The sequence below is a fragment of the Tursiops truncatus genome, chromosome 11, assembly GCF_011762595.2.
Source record: "Tursiops truncatus isolate mTurTru1 chromosome 11, mTurTru1.mat.Y, whole genome shotgun sequence".
NCBI classification, from domain to species: domain Eukaryota; kingdom Metazoa; phylum Chordata; class Mammalia; order Artiodactyla; family Delphinidae; genus Tursiops; species Tursiops truncatus.
The window spans coordinates 12287951-12302410 of record NC_047044.1 but is presented as its reverse complement, the minus strand read 5'-3'; the positions used below and the strand labels follow the sequence as shown (position 1 = coordinate 12302410).

General features: G+C 42.9%; 2 protein-coding genes across 9 annotated transcripts in view; both read left to right on the top strand.

The window, feature by feature from the left end:
- Positions 1-9666, top strand: part of HMGXB4 (HMG-box containing 4) — a 31666-nt gene extending 22000 nt beyond the window's left edge. For 3 of the 4 annotated variants that reach the window (XM_004322577.4, XM_019918326.3, XM_019918327.3), the window contains 5 exons: positions 502-566; positions 1544-1649; positions 2523-2692; positions 6921-7043; positions 7547-9666. In XM_004322577.4, coding sequence (XP_004322625.2) covers positions 502-566; positions 1544-1649; positions 2523-2692; positions 6921-7043; positions 7547-7591 — 509 coding nt within the window. In that variant the 3' untranslated portion in view covers positions 7592-9666. The remainder of the gene's footprint in view (positions 1-501; positions 567-1543; positions 1650-2522; positions 2693-6920; positions 7044-7546) is intronic. The other variant, XM_019918325.3, reaches the window with a different exon arrangement.
- Positions 9667-13025: 3359 nt separating this feature from the next.
- The window catches only part of TOM1 (target of myb1 membrane trafficking protein), a 46089-nt gene continuing 44654 nt past the window's right edge, over positions 13026-14460 (top strand). Inside the window, exon 1 of one of the 5 annotated variants that reach the window (XM_033866161.2) lies at positions 13026-13253. In XM_033866161.2, coding sequence (XP_033722052.1) covers positions 13202-13253 — 52 coding nt within the window. In that variant the 5' untranslated portion in view covers positions 13026-13201. The remainder of the gene's footprint in view (positions 13254-14460) is intronic. The other 4 variants (XM_033866162.2, XM_033866159.2, XM_073788228.1 and 1 more) reach the window with 4 other exon arrangements.

The following is a 14460-nucleotide window of genomic DNA, read 5'->3' as shown; positions in this document are numbered from 1 at the left end:
CAGATGTGCTTTATACAGCACGACCTCGCTCTACATGTGGAAGCACAGCATTACACGTCTGGCAGATCGCTTCCGAGCCGCTCTAGGGAAATTCTTCTTTGTCTCTGAGCTCTCAGAAATTCGGTAAAACTCTAACATCTCTTAATCAGTCAAATTCTCCATAACATATTTTCTCTAACTTAAGTAGATAAGCCCTGTTCTGTGGAATCAAATTAAAAGACACCAGAAAGATGCTTAAGGAATAAGTCCTTAGAGAGTAGACATGTGAGAATTTGAGCCTGTCTCACGGCCACCAAAACAGCCCCTTCCTTCCAGAAAAGAATCAAGGAAAGTGATGGGGTTTGGTTTGGTTTTCTGAAAGACTCTTGTGCTATTTAAATCTGATCTTCAAGACCCTTTTCCTAGTTTTTGCTCGTATCAGTCGTCTGTTTTGTTTATGGTTAAACCTTTACTGTTTTGGGTTCTTTCTGTTTTTTATTTTTTTTTACTCTTTTATGCTAGATTTTGGGGAACTGAGCAAAAAACTGGCTGAGGTGTGGAAGCAATTGCCAGAGAAGGACAAACTGGTAAGTACAGTTTACAACGGACACATTTTTCATTGCTTTATGCCTTCCAAAATGTGTGATCCTCCGACACACCATCCCAAACAGTGGCAAATGGTTTAGCAGAGGACAATAAAGTAGTTGGCGCCAGTTCACTCTACATGAGGATTTAGCTGCAGGGAGGCTGTCTTCTAACCTCATCTAATTTTTTCCCACCAACCTGACATTTGAGCCAAAAGATGATGTAACTTGGGCAATGAGTCGTGTTAAAAGAGAATCTAAAGTCAGAGACCTTGACCACAAACACCTACTAGTCAGCTGTGGTCTGAGAACTGAGGAAAGTGGTCCACCTGATAGTCACAGCAAATAATAAAAACATGGGACAATGTTTACTAGGTAAATAGGTTCCAGGTCATCATCCTCATCGACCATTACCAAATAATAAACCTTCCTGTCAAAAAGCTAATAAGACAATGATAAATAGTCATATTTGAATCACAGTTACTTTCCAATTAGATGATATGAGGGTAGTCTAGGCATTAGAATTACCATCTTGCTTTTTTAAGGTACAGCTCATCTGGGTGAAAACAACATATATTTTTCACCCAGGTCAATTATCTTTAGTTTCTGTTTTCCATGTCATTGTTATCCTAGTATTGGTGTTTCCAACCGGCAGGTTAGAAGAAATATTTAAACCACATGGACATTAGGATGAGCCAGATGTTTCCTCTGTGATTTTACATTTCAACCTTAGAGTGATCATAGAATCAATGCTGCAATGTGACCATTAGCACTGGGGGGTATTCGTGGTCCTCTACTAAGATACTACTGTCACCGCTATCTGAAGCCTGTTCACTGACCCTCCAGCTTAAAAGTTAACATTAACCCTCTGTCTGCTCCCCTCCACTGTTCCCTTTCTTTTCTTCATTCTCCTCTTCCATGACTGCTTTCCCTTTTACTTTTTTGCCCTTTTAAATTTGTTTGCCCTGATCTGATTGCAGATTTGGAAACAAAAAGCTCAGTATCTGCAACACAAACAGAACAAAGCAGAAGCTACAACTGTGAAAAGAAAAGCATCCAGCTCAGAAGGTTCCATGAAAGTGAAAGGTATTGACCACATCCCTCTCCTCTTTTCATTCTTTTCCCTAGAGCACTGTGAATTTTGCTTCCTCACTAAGAAATGGGGAGAAGAGCCTATATTAGAAGCAGATCTTGATATCCAGATATTATTACTAAATATTAAGGGTTGCCAAAAAAATTTAGAAAATATTGTGGGGTTTTTTGCGGTACGTGGGCCTCTCACTGTTGTGGCCTCTCCCGCTGCGGAGCACAGGCTCCGGGCGCGCAGGCTCAGCGGCCATGGCTCACGGGCCCAGCCGCTCCGTGGCATGTGGGATCTTCCCGGACCGGGGCACGAACCCATGTCCCCTGCATCGGCAGGCGGACTCTCAACCACTGTGCCACCAGGGAAGCCCTAGAAAATGTTAAGTCAGAAGTCAGCAAGCTTTCCTGTAAAGGGCCAGAGAGTAAATATTTTATTTTTTTATTATTATTTAATTTTTTTTTAAATTTATTCGGTTGCACTGGGTCTTAGTTGCAGCTCTTGGGCTCATTAGTTGCGGCATGCAAACTCTTAGTTGTGGCATGCATGTGGGATCTAGTTCCCTGACCAGGGATCGAACCTGGGACCCCTGCATGAGCTTGGGGTCTTAACTGCTGTGCCACCAGGGAAGTCCCTGAGAGTAAATATTTTAAGTCTGAGGGCCATATGCTTTCTCTGTCACATATTCCTCTTTGTTTTTTCTACAACAACCATTTAAAAATCTAAAATCATTCTTAGCTCACAGGCCAATATAAAAACAAGTCATGAGCCAGATTTGGCCCACAGTCCATAATTTTGTTAATGCCTGGTAGAGCTCATAAAAAGGGAAAATCTGGAAGAATATTGGCAAGCTTTCTCTATTTTGTCTCTGTTCTCAGCTTCCTCTGCAGGAGTACTGTCACCCCAAAAGAAATCCCCACCCACCACCATGCTGTTACCTGCCTCGCCAGCCAAAGCCCCTGAGACAGAGCCCATCGACGTGGCTGCTCATCTCCAGCTGTTGGGAGAGTCCCTGAGCCTCATTGGACACCGCCTGCAGGAAACCGAGGTGAGGGCACTGCCAGCAGCATGACTCCAGTTGCTTATATAATTTGAATCCACTTACTCATTCCACATACATTCATTGAGCAACTACTGTATGCTGGGTTATGCCAGGTGCTCAGGATACAGTGATAGAGAAGAGAGATGGTAATAGAAACATCTAGAGATATGGAATCTACCTACTGGCTCTCAAAGTTTACACTAATACCGTCCTATTGAAACAATGGCACAAAAGGAAATTAGACTACCCTGTAACTTTTTTTTCCCCAGTTTTACAGAGATACAATTGACATATAATCCTGTAACTCATTTTTATTTTTTAAAAATGCAATGGGAAAAATGAGTACAAATCCCATGGAAGCTTTGATCGTTATTATTTCTAAGAGAGTTTGGATTTTTCTATGCATTTCCAGCATGGTTTTCAATAGACAGATTAGATTGTACAGGGGATTAAGTGTTCCTCTACTGCTTTGAAAGTAGGTAGCAACTGGGAGATTGAGGTTCTCAAGCTCTTCATTTCTCTGCACTTGAATCATACAGTCCTATGTACCCTAAGGAGATCTGTGTCCTTTTAAGCTTCAATTTCAAAATCACTTAACCTGCAAAGCTGTCATGTTCCATTTCTATTACCATATTCAACTTCTAATCATATTTCTCCCTGGCTAACTCAGTAAGTAGTGTAGTATTTCAGTTTTCCACTGGGTCCTAATAGGACATTTCAGCAAAGAAATCAGTCTGAATTACTAAAGCCATCTTTAAGCTGAGAAATCAGTGTAGGGATATAAAACTACTCACTTGCTTTTATGTGGAAGTTGAATTATTATTCAACAAATAAAATGCCAAAGGCCGCAAGAGATGAAGCTTTGTCTAAGTTCTTTGGCTAGTTTCTCAAAATTTAGTAGGTGTCAAAACAGCTGCTTTCTTGTAGGCCCAGATATTTGAATGGATATAGATATTTCCAGAATAAAATATTCTGGGATCCTTATTTATTTTTCATATTTAGACATTCTTACATTTCCTAAAAAGTTAAAATTTTAAATGATTTGTGTTTTTCACCTTCCATATTCCAGATTTTCCCTGATGTTTCCATTGAGATTAACAAATAGTTGTTGAGTACTTAGGCATTATTCCAAAAACTGGGGGGAATAGAAATTATGATGATTTCGTATCCTCAGGAAACTTACAATCTAATTGGAAAGATAGAATAGATAAATAATTAGCAAATAAAACAAGCCAGCTTCTGTGAGCGGTTGCTGTGGGAGAGTTACATATACATATTGACCAGAAAAGGGAAAGAATGTTGCAGAATCTCTAGTCCCCTTTTTTTAACATAAGGAACAGTCTTATTACGATATAATTCACATACCATAAAGTTTACCCTTTTAAAATGTAGAATTTAGTGGCTTTTAGTATATTCCCAGATTTGTGGCTCCATTACTACTGTCTATTCCAGATCATTTTCATTACCCCCGAAAGAGACCCCATATACATCAGCAGTAATTCCCCATTCCCCCTATACTCCACTTTTTCCCAGACTTTAATCATTTGTGTATATCTTCACAATTTTGCCATTTCCACATACCACTTTATACTGTTATTTACTTTGTATTTTTTTAATTTTAATTTTATTGGGGTATAGTTGATTTACAATGTTGTGTTAGTTTCAGGTGCACAGCAAAGTGATTCAGTTACACGTAAATGTATATTCATTCTTTTTTAGATTCTTTTCTCATATAGGTTATCCCAGAATATTAAGTAGAGTTCCCTGTGCTATACAGTAGGTCCTTGTTGGTTATCTGTCATATATAGTAGTGTGTGTATGTTCATCCCAAGCTCCTGATTTATTTATATTTTTATTTAAATAAATTTATCCATGCTTTCACAATGATGTCCTCGATATCACAAGTGAGATACTCTAATCTTTTTTCTAATATATCTCAAAATGGATTTATATCAAATAATTAATGTTCACCTCTACGCCACCTGAAATTAGTAAACGTACTACACTTTAAGGAACACTAATTTATACAGTTTGCTCATTTAAAGACTGAATACCTGAAACCTAATGAAATTAACTGACCGTTATTACAAGTTTACACAACTCGCTGTGACCGAGCACAGCTTGCCCCACTTCTCAGCCTGCTCTCATTCTGCGGCTTTGTGCCACCTGAAGCAGTTACAGTAGCGCTCGAGAGCAGAGAGTTAGGGGGTCAGGAGAGGCTCTGTGAAGGGGATGTGGAGTTCCAGTGGGACCTGGAAGGATAAGCAGGACTTGGTATCACGGAGCTGTTGGAGAGAGACATCGTAAACCAAGAGAACATCTGCTTCTCGGCCCTGGAGTTTTCTGCAGAGATGGGCCAAAAGAGACCCAGTGGGGCTCTAGACCCCCCATTCCCACTTCAACCAGATCTTTTAGCTGTTTTATATATTGGGGTTCCACTTAACATTTTATTTCCAGAGGGGTTTATTGCTAAAATGATGAAAAACTAGAAGATCCAATGCATAGGGTAGAGGAAGGCTGAATATTAAGGGCATAGTCCAAACTACAGAGGGAAATGACTGCTCAGGAACTACTGGAATTTTTTGAGTAGGGAGGAATGATCAGAGCTCTCATTTGGTTTTCACTGAGAATATCTTCTATTTTAGATTGGGAGTGAAAAGTGACCAGAATTAGGGAAAAGTTATAACAATAATCTAGACTAGACATGACAAAGATTTGAATTTAACAAATATTTATTGAGAGCTTACTCTGTGCAGAACCCCAGTATTTATTGGAAGGATATAAAAATGAGTATGACTTGGTTCCTACTCTCAGGTTGCTTATTGGGAGAGTCGAACGTAAAATATTAGCTATCATTAACTGTAGGGCAAAAGTATGGAATAATATTCCTAATTGCTGTCTTCCGTTGAATGCTCACTCAGGCAGCTTTGGTTCAGAGTGCTGTACATGGATCCTTTCCTTTAATTCACACTGCAACTTTGTGAAACAAAATTTGTGTTCCCTTATTTTAGAGAAGGAAAAACAGACTTAGGTTAAGGAACTTTCTCTAGAGTTTAGCCCATAAGTGCTGAAACAGAGCCTTGAGTTTGGTGGTATGACCTCAGGGTCCATGCTTTTAACCCTTTGCTGCCTGCCTTGGAAGTGGGGGGAGACATTGGACAAGGAGAATGAAGGGAAAGAAAAGTCAACGGTGGCAAGGCCTTGAGACTGGGCCGATGTGCGAACGGTGGTGATTTTAGCAGAGGAAGGGATGCTAGGAGGAAGGGTAGGTTATTTCTCTTTACCGTATGTTGAGATTGAGAAATATCCAAAATGAAAGCCCTAGCAGGCAGCCAGAAAGGCAGTTTTGGAGATGAAGATGTTGGTAATCATTATTAGTAATCATTATTGCTACTTTCTGAGCACTTCCCAGGTGCCAGGCACCACCCCAGGTACTTGATGTCTGTTGTCTCACTTAATCCACTCCGTGCTACAGTTGCTGTCAGTACTGTGTTTTTCAGGCACAGTATAGAAAGCCGCTTGCCCCTCTCGGTGAGTGGGATATAGCCAGGTTCTCAACCCCGCATCTCAAGCCCAGAGCTCATTCTCTGAAGGACGCTTCTGTGCTGCCTTCCTAGGTGACATATCCTCACAGTACTTCTGGTTGAAGCAGATTATACAAGAGCTGGGCAGCATTATTTGTAGCAAGCAATCTTATTTGCTATGTCTTTGAATCACAGAGATATAAACAATATGCATTTTATAAGTTAAATTTTAAAAAGAACAGAAAAGCGGTATCATCCACTATCAAAAAAGCCACATATGTGAAGTGTGTGTGTGTGTGTGTGTGTAATGTTAATGTGTAGAATTCTCATGGCTGTCACATGTGAGCTATATTTGTGGAGTTCATAAGAAAAATACTTTTGCACACATGATCTCCACACATCTTCCCAGCAGGTCTCCAGAATAGATGAGGCATTTGTTACGATTTTTCGATATAGGTTTTTTGGGGGTTTTTCCTACTGTTCCTAAGTGACTAACCTAAGGTCTCACAGAGGGTACAGTGGATTAGCAATATAGAAAGGAAACCTGGGAATGTATTCTTATCAAAGCAGAGACCTTCCATTTCTGCCACAAGTTTCATAGAACCACCCAGGACTTAAAGAACCATGCAAGGAACTCACCCAGAGCCTGGAGGGAGCCTCAGGAGTGTGAGTCAAGCTTCAGTCCTCTCCTGTCACGCTCTCCTTTTCAGGGCATGGTTGCTGTGTCCGGCAGTTTGTCAGTGCTTCTGGATTCCATCATCTGTGCGCTTGGCCCCTTGGCGTGTCTGACCACACAACTACCTGAGTTGAATGGCTGTCCCAAACAGGTCTTGGTGAGTTTCCTTGTTTCCTGGGATTTGGGGGCCAGACCCCTTGGGAGCCAGAGAGGCCCTGCCTTCATGAGCCCTGTGAAGCACAAGCCCATAAGGCTTCCTGGATACAGCGTTGCCATAGGCTGTCGCCCCGTGAACATGACACTGAGTGTTGAGTGCCTGCCAGGCCTTCAGTGAAACAGCAAACACGCCGTTTCCTAAGATTTCTCTCCTTTGGAGGGAAGCGTTGTAGCCCTTAAGGTACTGCACCTCCTGTGTTGCCTATTTGCTCTTCCAGAGACAAAGAAAGTACAGGAGTCTCCTGCCTCTATTTTACTAGGGTTAACGGGAGAAGCCAGCAGAAAAGCTCCCAGCATAACAGACAACGGCGTGACATCTTCTCTCTCCCTGTTTTCTCTAACTCTAGATTTTCTTTCTCATCTCTCTCCCTTGAATAAAGAAATATGTCTCAGGGAACTAAGGTAAAATACTCTTCAGCTGAACCTTTTTCCTTTGTTTTGCAGTCAAACACACTAGACAACATTGCTTACATCATGCCTGGACTGTGACAGCAAAGACTCCTGGGACAGAAACCTTATCCTGCCTGTTGCTGGCTTGTGTATATGTGACTGTTCCAGATCCCTTCACTGGCATCTGGGTGTAGGTTTTAAATTTTTATATATATGCATATATATATATATCTATATATATAATGTATAATATATACATAGGACTGTAACTACTTTGCTTTTAATAATTTTATGAAATGGCAAAGGTTTAGCCAAGAGGAAACCTTGGCGTGAATATGGGCTTGGGATTCTTCTACTGTGGTGGATAAATCTGCCTTAAAAATCAGTGTAACTTGGGGGCTGGGGGCTTGTTCTGGATGCCAAGTGCATCGCTTTAAGGTCAGCTAAAATGTGATTTTTTTCCAAACTCAGTTGTACCTCCAGACCCATCACTGACCATTTGCCTTACCTGTCTTACAGTCTGAAATGTAATGGGAAAGATTATGGGAAGATGTCAGTTAACTGAAAGTACAAAGCTTTTCAACTTGAAGTGACCTAGGTGGGAAGTGATAACATCGTTCCCATCTGAAAGTTATTGCGATGGCTTAAGTTAACTTAGTAGGGGGTTCATTCCAATTCCTGCTCTACCAGTGTCCATGTCGCAAAACTTATTGTAGTCATTGGTACCATTGGCAGCCTCAGCCGGAGCCAAGGAGATTTGTGAGCCCTGGAGAGGGTAAAGCTGTCAGTGCCACCAGTTGAATGGCCTGTATTGTGAGCTGGCCCAGAGCATTTGGTCTGCAGAACTAAGAGCTGGTATCTTCCATTGGCCGCGTCAGCTTAGCTCACAGTTCTGCTGCTTAGCTGCTTGGCGGGTGTGGAAGGTGAGCTTTGCCCAGGCTGATTCCTGGGTTCATCTCATTGGCTCCCCTGCTGGGCAGATACACAGCGTTCTGCATTCCACACATAAGCGAATTGCGAAAAAAGTACTCTGTTCTCGTGTAGGGTTATTTATGTGCGTGTGTGAATGTGTGTTTAATTATGTGTATTTAACTCTTAAAACTCTCCTAGATTTTAATTTATCCTGTAAATTTCTGTATATATAATTTAAAAACAAGAGCCTCCACCAGCAACAGCATGTGGAAGATACAGATTTGTCATTTCTGCCTCCCTTCCTTCCTCTGGTCTCCTCTGCAAACTCCAAATCATCTACACTTTAAGGTATCGCGCCCCAAAAAGGAATCATTATGTTGGGATTCTAGTTCTTTAAAAATGAATAATGTCAAGAAAGTAAATAAAAAGGAATGTTACCATTCCCAGCTGCCCTTATTTCCAAAGAACCAGGCTTTTGCTTCCCAGTTCCAAAGAAAACAGTTGAGCACTTCAGCATTGTTTTTGAATTCGGTTTGAGAGTCCACGTCAAAACCAAGCTCTGAGGTGACTGCTTTCTTCCCTTGGCCTGGACAGAGCACTGCAGCATCAAAGTAGATCTTTGAGGACAGTGCCGCCAGCCTATTTAATTCTGCTGCATCCTATTTAATTCTTTCCTTTTTTCCCACCAGTGTGGTCACAGGGCTGTGTTTCTTAAAGGTATTCTGGCTGCTTAATGCCTTTCTCACCTCAGAGCAGTTTTGAAATTTAACTGGGAAACAGAAGGAAACAGGAATTCTTGGGAACCAAAATCACGAAGAGCAGAAATCCTGGTTTAATTTTGTGTGTTAGCACCTATCCCACGCCTCCTCTGTACCCATGTCAGTTTTCTGTTTGACACAGGGTATCAAGGAAGGGCCTCGGAGACGTGGATTAGTACGGAAAGAAGTCAGTCCTACCATTGTCATTTGTACACATTAATGAAGTCCTGACGAGGACCTGCTTTTTGTTTGTTTGTTTTCCTTTAAAATCCAAACCTATTGTATTTGTATTTAAAATTTGTACACATTTGTATAATAATCTGTTCCTTGTGGTATTTGGTACTATTAGAGGAAAAACTTTGGATTCAGACCTTCTTGCAATTTTTATATCATTGTTTTATTTTGTTTTTTAAATAAATTCTAGCTGTTTGATCCAAATCCCATTACAGTTGTATAAAGAAATAAAATTTTGTACTTATATTATTAAAAATCACATTTTTAATATTTGTAGTCCAGTGTCAGCTATCTTTTCCCTGTTGCTAACGAAAGTTGCTATGAAATTTTAAACCTGTCTTTCACACTATATCCTACCATAATTTTCTTTAAAAAAAAATCCGTTTGGAATAGAGGTCAAGTTTCTGATCATAGCCATCTTCCTAACAAACATCTTGCTCTGTTTCTAGTAACTTTTACGTTGCGGACTCTCATCTTCTCTCTTGCAAACTGCAAAGCCAGTGGCTCTGATAAGCGTAGCTCTATTCATTGGCAAATGAAATTGTCTGTACATTACATTGTTGGCCTAACTCAAGAAATACCTATGAGTCTTGTATAAGAATCACATCCAAATCTTGTGCTAAACCATGTGTTTCAGTACTGTCCTTACTGAGTGATGTTGGATTGGATAGGTCACTTAATCTTTATGGGCATCTGCAGTCTAATCTGTAAAATAGTGTTTAGTCACTTCCCTGTCTACAAGCCTTGAAGCCAGCCAGCCTGACATGAAGTTTAGTAGTATTGTGAACATTCAATATATGAGATCAGACCTTTCAAAGTAAAAATTTCAATTCAAACACAAGGTTGTTAATAGTCATAAATAGCAAAATACTATGATTGGTTGAAAGGCTCACTTCTTACGGAGAGGCAGCAAAAAAGAGACAGCTATATTACTGAACGACTAGAGTGACTGGCATATTTTATCACACTTAATCCTCCCCAAGGCTTTATGAATATTATCCCCCTTTACAAATGAGGAGACAGATGCAGAAAAGTACTTTTCCTGAGTTTATACAGCTACATAAATGGCAAAGCCAGAATAAACACACTGGTACAGTTGACCCCAAAGCTGAGGCTCTCTTCAACCCCAGGCCACTTTCAAAGTTAAATTGTGTATGTAATTCATCAGAATCCTTCCCCATTGTATGCAGTCCTGAGCAAATGTGATTGTAGGAAAACTGTCAGACCTTTTCATTGTTCAAATATCCTTTTGTCCTAGCTGGATTTTACTATACAGACCTCACTTTTCTTGTCATCCTGTTGTCTTTAAGCTTTGGAGGCAAAGTATCTTGATTTTTTTGTCTAAAAGTACTTAAAGGATATAATTATGTTACATTTATGCAATATGTCAATTTTAAAGGACTTAAACATTTTTATCCTTAGGAAGGCATTAGATTTTTTTTCTTTTTATTTTTAACATCTTTATTGGAGTATAATTGCTTTATAATGGTGCGTTAGTTTCTGCTTTATAACAAAGGGAATCAGCTATACATATATATATATCCCCATATCTCCTCTCTCTTGCATCTGGCATTTTGATATTGATATTGCTAAAACACTTAAAAGGAAAAATTAAATTAAAACAGACTTTTTACTAAATGAGTTTGTTCCTGTTAGGAAACACTTTGAACACATAGTTTTAATTAGTTCTGTACTACATTTAATGTTTGCAATTTATATTCCTATCTATTGTATTGACAAAATCCACACACTTCCATTTCTAATATAATAGCTAAATAGCTTTCTGTTTACATAGAGCTATGATTTCACTCCCTGTTTGGGGGTATATGGTTTCTCACCATGAAGCATAAAACTTAATGGCTGTTTTATTCTTGGCAGAAAGCCAAGATCTGCCCATAATCACTTTAATCTCTGCTTTTTTGTGGTATGTGGGCCTCTCACTGTTGTGGCCTCTCCCGTTGCGGAGCACAGGCTCCGGACGCGCAGGCTCAGCAGCCATGGCTCACGGGCCTAGCCGCTCCGCGGCGTGTGGGATCTTCCCGGACTCCCGTGTCCCCTGCATCGTCAGGCGGACTCTCAACCACTGCGCCACCAGGGAAGCCCTGCCCATAATCACTTTAAACCAGAGTGGTGCAAGAAGGCAAGAACTTCTGGTTAAATCACCGCCCAACATGGGGATGTTAAAGGTTGTTAATGGAAGAATCCAATGGAAAATCATGCTAAATATATTCCATACAACCAAGCAATATGTTTAAATGAAGAAAAACATGGAAGGTACCTGACATGAAGATCATCTTAAGTGTACATCTCCCCTTATAGTCCAAATACCATTACAGAAAGGTAGATTGATTTAGATTTTCATGCGTTAGTCACTGTGTTGCACAACAGTGAGAGAAATGGACATAGCATCCCAGCCCTCAAAGAGCATCTAGACTACTGGGGGTATGGGCATGTATTAACAGGTCTCATGAGCATTATTAAAACACTTCAAAGCACAGAAGTACATGACGTCCATAAAGCTTTTATGTTGTACGGTAAAGATGTCAGCCCCTATGACTGCTCAGATTAACGGAAGTGATTAAGTTCTAATTCAGGTTTTCTATTGTCCTAAATTTCTGCAATTTACTAGCCTTTCAAATTTAAAATTCACAGATATGCCCAAAAAATACTGAAGCATCCTGCAGTAACCCAAACTACCAAAGCAGTGGTTATTGTATCTTTTGGAGTGCATGTCATTAGAAGCAAAAAAAAATAACCAATAGATCTAATATTGGTATCTAATGAGTAGACATAGCTGAAACACAGCACACGAGAAGGTTGAAGATATTAGAATTACAAAGCTGCGAAGAGCCTTTGAGATTCTTAATTCTTAGCTTGGGGTCCACTGCTGCACCTGAGGGACCCCAGAGACTCCCTGAGGTCAAATTGTATCTCTGCCTTTTTTTCTTCAGAAAGGCTCCGCTGCTTTCTACACTTTCTCAAAGGAGCCAGTGACCTAAAAAAAGAAAGGTCCTTGACCTAATTCCAGAATCCAGAGAAAATGGAAGCCCGCTGTTTGAATCACACAGTAAATGAATGGCTGAGATGGGTCCCAGGACCCACTCGTGACATCTGTGTGCTTTCTGCCACCCTGGGCTCTAGCCCGCCCCTAGCTGCAATTCACTGAGTTGGCTCTCAGTGTCAAGGTGTCGCAAAACCCTTGGCCCTTCCCTCCTATTCTGAGGTAACGAAATCTGGGCTGCAAAGAGAATACATTTTGCAGCCGGGAGACCTCGATCTCAAATAGGAAGAGTCTTCTCTGGGCAGGGAGACAACAACAGGCCAGAGAGGCTGTCAAACCCAGCAGTGGGTGTGTAGTCATAGTGAGGTCCTAGAGGCTAAAACTAAGAGCGAGAGCTGGAGTCTCAGCTTGCCGGGTAACCTTACCCAAGTCATTTCCCTGGTCTGAGACTGGGTTTTCTGGGTGTGTAGAGATCAAAGACAACGCCCCTAATCCTTAAAAAGACGTGAAGGATGTGGCTTAGACCCAAGCGCCCCAGGCCCGCAGCCGCCCGACGTCGTGCGTGACGTCCACCGACGCCGAGTAAACCGCAGTGAGGTCATCGTCCTCCGCCTCGAGGCGCCGACCCTCCATGTCAGGGGCGGGGCCTGCGGCCGGCTCCAGACTCCCTCTGCCCCGCCCCAGCCGCGCCTCCTCGAGGACCGTCCGGCGCGTCACGTGACGGGTCCGGCGCTCGCGGTTGCTGTCAGCTGATTCCCCGGCTTGGTGGCAGTGGCAGTGGCAGCGGCAGCGGCAGCCGTGGCGATGGACTTTCTCCTGGGGAACCCGTTCAGCTCTCCGGTGGGACAGCGCATCGGTAAGTCCCCGGGGCCCGGCCCAGCCCCAGCGCAGGGTTCCGCGCCCGGCACCGGCCCCCCGGCGCGCCTCCAGGTCCCCAGTTACACACCTGAGGGAGGCAGGGAGAGGAACGAGGCTGGAGTGTCTCTGCCTGACCTGGCCCCGCCCAGCCGCCCGCCTGCTTTGATTGACAAAAGCCGAGGTCCCCTAAGAAGCCTCGGCTTGTGATGGATACCGACAGCAACCAATAGATAAAGAGAGAAGGCGGGTCCTGGCGGCCGCGACTCAGCCAATGTGCGGCTGCTAGGGTCGCTAATCAAGGGAGAAAGTTTGGGGGGTTAAAGAGACTGCGTGGTTTTGCAGTCCATGGGCCCCTCGAATGTTTCTCTCGTCGCCTCCCCGGCGCAGGTCGCGCCGCCTGGGCCCTTGCCGTCTCATTCCTGGCTCACTCGGCGCTGCGGACACGGATACCTGAGAAGGGCTGGAAGTCCATTCTCCAGGACCAGGAGACAAGGGCTTGGCGTCTGGGTTGGCGTCTTGCTGGGAGGGGGACAGGGAGCCCTGCCTCCCCCGGGCCGGGGCTAGACGCTGAGGAACCCGTTCCATGAGGAAGCCAGGCCAAAGCTTCAGGACGTGCCGGCCTTGGCCGCCCTCACCAACCGGCATCAGATGGACCGCATGGAGTCGCAGACTCTGAGCTGGGAGTGATCTTAGAAACCACCTGATTCGGTCTCCCTCATTTCTCAGTAGAGGGGATGGCCAAGCCCTGTGACAGAGACACAGGCTCACTCAGAGCCCAGATCTCCTGCATCTCTCGCCCCCTATTGACGGGAGACTTATTAGTTCTGTGACGTTGCCTCTGTAGGGAGGATTCCTCACCTGTGATTAGGGGATAATAATGATCCCGACCTCCGTGAGGTTGTTCTGTAGGTTAAACTCGTTAATAAATGTAAAGGACTTAGCGCCTGGCACGTGGCCGATGCTATATAAAAGAAAGTGGTAATATTTATTATTGTTACTGAGACACTGCCAAGTGAGGGTCTCGAATTCCTGAAAATGGCTGGACAGTTGGTCTCATAGGCAGTCATTTCTGCCCACCAACGCAGAGAGGACCCACAGGCCGTGGCCCAAACCGCTAACACTTCTCCAGGGCAGTTTGGGTGTGCCTCCTTGCATGAAGAAGCCCAGGGCAGTACTGTGAAACTCTCTCCAACTTTTTGACGGTT